The sequence below is a fragment of the Branchiostoma belcheri genome, unplaced genomic scaffold (assembly GCF_001625305.1).
Source record: "Branchiostoma belcheri isolate BF01 breed outbred unplaced genomic scaffold, Haploidv18h27 scaffold45, whole genome shotgun sequence".
NCBI classification, from domain to species: Eukaryota; Metazoa; Chordata; class Leptocardii; order Amphioxiformes; family Branchiostomatidae; genus Branchiostoma; species Branchiostoma belcheri.
Genome location: NW_017804076.1, coordinates 1,845,480 through 1,854,313, shown reverse-complemented (window position 1 = coordinate 1,854,313; position 8,834 = coordinate 1,845,480). Strand labels below are relative to the sequence as shown.

General features: G+C 39.2%; 2 protein-coding genes across 2 annotated transcripts in view; both read left to right on the top strand.

Moving 5' to 3' along the window:
- The first annotated feature begins 620 nt into the window (after window positions 1-620).
- Window positions 621-3,094, top strand: LOC109478855. Its single transcript, XM_019780671.1, has 4 exons — window positions 621-802; window positions 1,294-1,419; window positions 1,861-1,980; window positions 2,508-3,094. Exons 1-4 carry the CDS (start codon window positions 762-764, stop codon window positions 2,743-2,745), a joined length of 525 nt encoding a protein of 174 aa, XP_019636230.1. The 5' UTR covers window positions 621-761; the 3' UTR covers window positions 2,746-3,094.
- Window positions 3,095-3,867: 773 nt separating this feature from the next.
- Window positions 3,868-8,834, top strand: part of LOC109478674 (ATP-dependent RNA helicase DDX42-like) — an 18,450-nt gene continuing 13,483 nt past the window's right edge. The window contains exons 1-9 of the mRNA XM_019780339.1: window positions 3,868-3,966; window positions 4,971-5,177; window positions 5,629-5,746; window positions 6,017-6,078; window positions 6,512-6,548; window positions 6,911-7,063; window positions 7,275-7,379; window positions 7,536-7,655; window positions 8,106-8,286. Of these exons, the coding sequence (XP_019635898.1) occupies window positions 4,981-5,177; window positions 5,629-5,746; window positions 6,017-6,078; window positions 6,512-6,548; window positions 6,911-7,063; window positions 7,275-7,379; window positions 7,536-7,655; window positions 8,106-8,286 (973 nt within the window). The 5' untranslated portion in view covers window positions 3,868-3,966; window positions 4,971-4,980. The remainder of the gene's footprint in view (window positions 3,967-4,970; window positions 5,178-5,628; window positions 5,747-6,016; window positions 6,079-6,511; window positions 6,549-6,910; window positions 7,064-7,274; window positions 7,380-7,535; window positions 7,656-8,105; window positions 8,287-8,834) is intronic.

The following is an 8,834-nucleotide window of genomic DNA, read 5'->3' as shown; positions in this document are numbered from 1 at the left end:
GAGAGGAGCGTGAGGAAATATTAGATGACGGTGAGGGACGTTCCTTTCTCACTTCTTATTTTTCAATGATGTGACACAAAGACACAAGGCAGGAAATCTAAAACAAACCTATGACTTCAATATCTTAGGCGGTTATAATATCGTCGATCTATCCACATACATTTGTAATAGGAACGCTTAGAACTATTATTTGGGTGTTCTGGAACGGTGCCGTATGCATGCCGACAGTTACACGTATCGTGCTGCGCGCCTACGAAGAAACCTGCAAAATGAACCTATTTCTTCACAAACCTACGACAAAAAAACAATTAGATGTGTCCTTTGCTTGTTCACTTGTAAGAATCAAACACGTTTAAACTACTTACGATAGACATGATTGGAGTCAAACTTCCAACGTCGTTGTTTTTGATGTAACCGTACGAAGCTACCGCATGTCTACAGTACATCTCCACGTCGTAACAATGGGTTTGGCTATGACGTAATAGTAGGCTTCCTCCATGACGTAACAATGGGTGCTCCCAATATGACGTAACAATGGGTTTCCCCATGACGTAACTGCGACATTGACCTGATGGAACAATGGAACATACCTTAATAACCCATTGTCTAAACCTGTGTGACGCAATAAAGTGTTAAGAAGTTACTAGGGGACATACGCACGTGTGTTTTCTCTAAACATAGTCACGCAGGTTACCATTTTCTGTGAAACACTACAACAACAAAGGAGTTCAGCGTCAAACGTAGACTTCAACAACATCAAGATGGATCCTGGCCCTGCAGCAAAACGGTTCATTAGTAGCAGGTATGAAAAAGTAGTTAAATGAGCAGACTTGACTTACAAATACAGCGGTGGCGATGTTTTAGTATATAACGACGCTTGACAAAATATAGGGTGTATATTCATGTGTTAGGATAATCCAGGTTCTCAGCGACTAACTTTACACGACTTTCGACATTGTACAGTATAGAGTGACCCCCACTGACGGTCTCTCAGCTCAAGTTTAAAGAGTGTTCAGGAAGTAACATTCATTGACATTGACACAGAAGAATTTGGTTGTAGAGTTTACGAAGCTTTGATCCAACACCAGAAAACACACTCGCCATGAATTTTCAGTCGATCTCGTCGACCTTCTTAAAATGTACGATCACTGCACTGACTTTACGGAAGCCGAAAGCGTGATGTCGATTTGGTGTTGAGAAGAAGTGCACATTTACCACCAAGGACCATAAATTTGCTTTGATTAACTCAAATTAGGAACTTATGATTACTGAAGATCATGAGTGTTTTCTCAGCTCTGACCCGAGTTTTGACCTGCACCGTTGTGAGGGAGAACACCACCTGACGCTGAACACCTGTGTGAACCAGGGCTCTGACGAGACAGAGGGCGTCAGTCGTCCGGGGGGAGACTACAGAAAAGTGTGAGTACAACGACTAGAATTCACCTGTTACGTTACTATTACATGCATGAATTGGAACCTTTCAAATCTACAGATATCAGTAGAGCATACAAATGTAAGAAGAATTGGACTTGCTGATAAATTCTGAATTTTATTTTGTATTAATCTTTTTATATTCGTTGCTAATGTTGTTGTTACAACAGGCGCGGTCCAACTACATTCTTAAACGGGGCTGTTAATATAAGTGTGTAACCTGAGTGCAGCCCCACTTTTCTTTGTATTGTTTCTTAATAACTCGCGTCAATGGATGCGTTAATGGGAAAATAATTTGCGTTATTATGAACGTTAACATTAACAAATCAGAATGGCTAGGTTGTTCTTAGTGGATGTTATCACTACAGTAAAGATTGGTGTTCCTTTTAGACTTGCTGTCAGTGACCCTCTCTAACGTTTTCCTTACAGAAAGCTACACCGCTGCCCAGGAGAGTATAAGCTGACGGTGGAGCCGCCCAGTCGGGAGGGGATCGCCGCCGCCACCTTCACACGGGCTTTCCCACCGGGCGACCCGGGGTGCGCCAGGGCGTAAGTTTACAAAGTTGTTACCGTCAGGGACCAAGAATTAAAACAAACAAGCAAGCAAGCAAAAAAAAAAAAAAATTTAAGGGCTCCGCTTGTTATCGTTAGATTAAATTGTTAATGCCATATTGCATTGTTAAACTGAAATTAGTGAAAAAATATCAGTATGTCAGAGACGTACAAATATATCATTTTCATTAATTTGCTTACGTTGTTTTATTTTCAATAACTGCATTAGTTTCAGTATATTCCTTTATATGTACATGTATTAGTTTTCTTTGCTATATCATTATCATTTGTTAATTATAAGTAAGTTAGGAAGGAGGAATGCTTTCAACAAGCTCTGTAGGTTTCTTACTCCCTCCTGAACATTGTTTTTCTACTTATTTTGTTTGTATTTTATTGTGTAAACAAACAAACAAACAAACCAACAAACAAGACAAATACTATCTACGCAGCCCTCTATGTCCATGCAGACTACTAATATTTTACTATAATGACTAACTTTTACTTTTAATGTTTTTTTTCGTCAGAAAATTAAGGGCCTCTAGAACAAGGCGCCACTCAGAGGGTGACGAACTGTTTGCCGATCCTGAGGGGTCAACTGAGGTCATCCACCAGGAGACACGGTCACAGAGTGTTGACGTCACCGGTGACGTCACGACGAAGCCAAGTGCGCAGGCCCAGAAAATATCCGAGATCGACTGTGTCCAAATCTGCGGAGAAGCGTCCGAAGTCATGGACGAGATGAAAAACTTGGCAGTGGCTTAAAAATAGGATCGTAATGTCTTTAAGGGACAATATTTTCTGTGCTGTGACAGCCTTAATATGTCCTAGAACATACGACCCATCTTTATGACCTATATATAAAGATGTAACATTAGAAGACCGTATGTACATAAAAAGAAACCTTTTGATTATGTTGTTCGTCCTGGATTGAATGAATTCAACGTTGAAAAGTTTATTCTTCAAAACACATTTAGTTGCGTGTTTCTATAATGGTGATTTAAAAAGTACGCTACTTATCTATTACATACTGAGACACATTGAACACAATTAAAATGAATGATTCTTAAAAAAGTTCAATAAATGCAGGAAAACGGTCAATAAAATGCAGATTGGAACATCTTGTGGAGTATTTTTCTTGATACAACGTTGGACTATTAGTCAGGTCAACTTAAGAGGCTTATCCTATATCGTTTCCAAACTTTGATAGCTCGTCAGAAAGAAAACAGAGAGGTGAGAATGAAAGAAAGAATGAGCTAGGAGCAGACGGCTGACTGATTAGTACGTGTATCTAAGTCGCCTAAATAGCTTAAAGAAATGAAATGCAATTTCAGGGTAACAAACACACACACACACACACACACACACACACACACACACACACACACACACACACACACACACACACACACACAAAAAAAACTACAAATATTCTGGATGGGGAAATCTGTCTAATTTTGACAATTTCTTAGCATCATTTCATATATGAAGCGTTTGAAAAAGCACCCAAACAAGCTATAGCTACGAGTGCCGTCTTTGTTTTTTTTGTACCACCCATAAATAGCTAAAACCAGCATAGGATACAAAACATGCAATCATTTTCTGTCAGTGACATCGCATTTTTGTCTCACAGGTAACGTTATGTCATCATTGATTCAACTTCCTACTTTAAAGAATGACCACAAAGTGACTTAAAAATCAGTCTTGCCACCCTGAAATTGCATTGGATACCTTTACTAAACGCTGAAATTACGTTCTAGCATATTCTACGTTTTGAGTAAGGGCTGAGCGGCTCGAACCAAATTTGTATGTTTTTTTTCGTCAAATCTGTCTGGAACATCCCACATCACTATGCACCTGTTCTATTTCCGGTATTTCCTCGTGACCCGGATGTGGAACCGTGCCCTTTGCCATCCGACATTTTTGATGACGTAGTACGCAAGTACACAACACACGGGTCTTGGTGCTATTTTGGAACAAGACAAGGTAAATATATCCCCGTTTCTTGCAAAAAGTGAGACTCTTTCGACGCTCAAAGTTCGTATATGTATGCTTGATGCATAGTAGCTTGTATTTGTGGTACATTTGGTTAGATAGCAAATCACTGGCGAAAACGAAGCTTGCATAATTTACGAGTCGCATAGCATGCAGCTCCAAAATTATTTCTGGCTATATACTAGTAGTATCACAACCTTTTCGTAAGTGTAGCTCACCAAATACCTTACTTACTTGTGGCTATGTACGTTAAGTGTCTGGCAATAGAAAAAGTGTTCGTGGATTTGTTGTGAAAGGTTTTGCCTCACAAGGCCGTGTTTGCGCAATTTATCATTATCTTTTAATAAAGAAGATGCGCATAATTTTCATATAAAGGCTTACAACGTGTTACACGCGCGTGATTTTCTAGAAAATAGATTTACATGCCCAAAAATCCATGATCACCCCCTCTTCAAGAAATTGCATTGTAAGATGTATGTACTTAATGCCTTAGCTTTTGGCTGTGCACCCCCTTCCTTTCTTTTTTCTTTGCCCCCCTCCCCACTCATCAGAAAAAAATGCAAATTAGAATTCATTCCACAAGCCTGATATACACCTTGTAGAGCACGTGAACATGTATTATTGCTCGAAATACTTATTTCTGCATATCTGCACTGGTGCAGGTAACACCAAAAATTACCTGCACCAGTTATAATTTAGTAAGTGTGGATTACCCTAACCCTCCTTGCCTAAAAACTGTTAGTTAAGAAACTATTGCCATTATTTCTCTTACACATCATTCAAAAAAATTAATGTACTTGGTACAATGCAAAAATCCACATACACTTACTCGTTCCTGTAGATGTAGACCTAACTTACATGGATGTATGCAGGTTAGGTGTATGTACTAACATATGTACTGCATGTGGTATTTTGAATGCTTTGTATCAAAAGGCTTGGTCAGTTTGATGTAATGTAATGATTTACTTATCCTTTTTATAATTACCTACATCCAGAGTAGCCAAAATGAACTGGCATAAAGGAGGAGGGGGCCAGAAGCGAGGGTTTGGCTTCGGTGGCTTTGCCCTGGGAAAAAAGGACGACAAAGGCAGCGCCCCCAACTATGGAATGGTTCCTCCCGTGGGCAGTGGAAGAGGGGGAGTGTTCACTAACATGGACATTACTGTAGGGAGGAAGAGACACGCCATGAGTGATGAGCAAAGGTGGGTCAGGGTGTATAGTGTAGGGTTTCTTGCTTTATTTACTCGTGTAAGGCCTGGGGGAAAATGTTGTGTTTCCTCTTTCCTGTTTCAGTCCAGAAAAACTTAGGGTCGGTAGGTAGGGTTTATAATTTTTTTTTTTAGACTTTGTCAATCTCTAGTGAGCCAACTTATACAACATTTTTTTCCTAGGCCTAAGCTGTTTTGGCCTGCCATTGTGTTACATGTGCAGTTTATGTCTGTTATACCAGCGATACAGATACAGATGCAGATACAGAAAACTACAAAAAAGTGTGTTTGATCCACCAAAATATGTCCACGTGCATGTTTACAAATTACAATGTACAACATTGTTTTGTGTTATGTAGTCTTTATTGCAGAGTGTGTATGTAGGTTTAATGCCAGCACGAATAGAAGTTATCCTTATTTCCTGTTGCTCCGTGTTGTTGTACAGTTACTTTGACGATGATGATGATGATGAAGGTAATGTCCCAGCGGTCAGTCCTGGACGTAAACCTGCGGACAGTGATGAGGACAGTGAAGAGGATCCACTGGACTCCTTCATGGCACAGGTAACAACTTCCATCATCATAGGAAAGCTTTATTATTAGTATTATTATGCAAAAAAGGATGCCTTGGACTTGATAACACAGTTCGGGTATCAATCAGCCTGGTGTACAAACCTATTTCAGCTGCCAAGTCTCTTTTTTCATCTGTTTTTGGAGAGGATGAAAGAGAATCAGCAGCTGAAAATTATACGTTTGGATACCAGGTTAGGGTATCAACTGCCATTACTTGAAAAAAAAAAAACATTTGCAATTGTTTTTGATTTCTGTTTATAGGTGGAAACTGCAGCACAAAGAGACTTAGAGAACATGGGCAAGAAAGATGAAAAGAAGACAAAGTAAGTCTATCTCCTTCAGTAACATCAAGCTTAAGTATATCTCTTTCAAATTGATAAAAAAAAAGGAAAGTGATCTTGATCCAGTTTTGGCTCACTGGAGAGCTAATCTCCCACTGGTCATGACAGAGAAGACAGATCTGTACAGTATTTACAGGTTTATTGCAATGATTGTACTGGGGAAATTCCCCTAGCTGTTTTTGACAAGCACAATGAACAGTGGACCATAATTTAATAAAGCCCCGACCAAAGGACTGCTACCCTTTTCAGTAGCATGCGTGAGCAACGACACCCGGGATTCGAACTCCCAAACTCTTAATCTAGGGGTAGGTTGCTTAAACCACTGGACTATGCGCGCTACTTCTCATGATATCATGATCACTCGGGCAAAAATTTCTGTTGATGTTCTAATGACATTTATGTCTCCTTTATGCAGAGAAGAGAGATTTGACATTGATGAAATGGATGACCAGGTATGGCAATTACTTCATTGTAGAATGTCTTTATAGTTATAGCTTCATAATCTTGTCTGTTTCTTTTCTAAACAAATAAGGTCAATGACCTTGACCAGACGGCTATCACCATGGTAACTGGTGCTATAGCAGACACCCTGTGGTGTTGGATTACATTATGTAGCAAGTAGGAGGGGATGGTCACTATATACGTACTAGATGAATGTGTTTGAATAAGAAGAACAGAGCAGTACTTTTTTTGTCCTAGACCATATGAAGGTTCATATATGCATTCACTTTGCTAATGTTACTTTTCTATGTCATACTTAAGTTTCTATGTTTTCAATGGTTTAATCCCAAATTTCATGCCTCCTTTGTTCTAGGAGTCATACTTCAAGTACATGGAAGAGAACCCTCTAGCAGGGGTGAATCCAGACGATGATGACCCTATTGTTGAATATGATGAGGATGGAAACCCCATTGTTCCAGAGAAGTCGAAAATCATCGACCCCCTGCCCCCCATAGACCACTCAGAGGTTGGTATATCCCAATCCTACATACTCGAAACTTTAAAGGCATGCAAAGAGATTTCACTGGATTTTCAAAGTCAATTTGCTTGTCATTTTGTGGTATTTGCCTATCACATGTATGAACAAATATTGTACTTATTGTAGGTAAAATGATCTACATAGTTAAGGTAAAAGTCTACACCTGCTCTGTTACTAATAATGCTATTTTCCCTATCAGATTGATTACCCGAACTTTGAAAGGAACTTCTACGAAGAACATGGAGATATCTCCAAACTCTCACCAGCAGAGGTCAACGAACTCAGAAGAAAGCTGGACATAAGGGTGAGTAAACGTGCTACCACCAAAGAAATAATGACAATTGTTTCTGAATCCTTTTTTTTTTGTATGATCCATTCTTCCTAAAGCCTGAATGGTGCAGGTAAAATTTGCCTGGTGTAGATAATTTTCTGTTACCTGATTGTGATTTTTTTGTTACAGATATCGGGTGCTGCCCCTCCTAAACTGGTGACCAGTTTTGCCCACTTTGGTTTTGATGAGCAACTCATGCATCAAATCAGGAAGTCAGAATACTCCCAGCCTACACCCATCCAGGCACAGGTTCGTACAGTTTCACTGTTATGTTTACCTTCGCAGAAGAAAACATTGTTTTTGCTCTGTTTCTTCCTCCTCTTCTTCTTCTCCAAACACATAAGGTCAATTTGTGGGGCCTGATATTAGCCATGGCTACCAGGACTTCCATTGTATTGCTATGTTTGCAATTCTAATAAATGAATAAGGTCAATGACCTGTACCATACGTCTGTCACCATGGTAACTGGTGCCTTAGCAGACACCCTGTAGTGTTGGGTTACATTACGTTGCAAGTGGTGGGACAGTGTAGGAGGGGCTGGTCCCCATATGTATGTTAATTTGTTTTATGAATTTGAGTAAGAATAAACAAAGTTTGTTAGGCTAGACCATGTGAAGGTAAACGTTATGCATTTTATATTATCAAGCTGATAATATAATGGAAATAAATTATATTGTATTCCTTATGAATGTATCCTAGGGAATTCCCGTGGCTCTAAGTGGCCGAGACATCATCGGCATTGCGAAGACGGGCAGCGGAAAAACGGCTGCGTTTGTGTGGCCCATGCTGGTGCATATTATGGACCAGAAGGAGTTAGAGGCAGGGGATGGACCCATTGGGCTGATCTGTGCACCTACCAGGGAGCTGTCACAGCAAGTAAGTACAGCATCAATGGGTCTGCTCCTGGGGTGTTACCAAAAAGAGGACCTATTTGTATACAGTTATATGTAGTGTTACAAAATCTATGCTTCAACCTGGTGTTTAAAAAATGTGTTGGTAGCTTATGTTCTGTTGGTAGAATTAAACTTGAAGATGAAAATTATGTCCTATATGTGACATATATACAATCATGTACATGTTGATAAAGATACCTATAAATTTGAAATTGTAAGGTCAAATTTATATGTATGTTGTGTCTGTGTGTAGATATGAACAAATGTATGAACAAATATTTCACCTGGTTAACTGAAGAAAAAATTGCTTCTGAAAATGCATTAAATTATGTTTCAGAATTTTAAAAGTTTGAAATTCAGATATTAGAGTGAGCTTAAAAAGGCTAGAGTCAACAGGTTTTTTGCTAGGGTCAGCCAGAAAACGTGAATGAAACACAACATTTTTCCTACGTCTACTGTATGTACATGTAGTGGTCATACATATTTGTTTAATAAGTAATAAGAATCATCATGCTTGATTGTCTTTTTTTTTTTC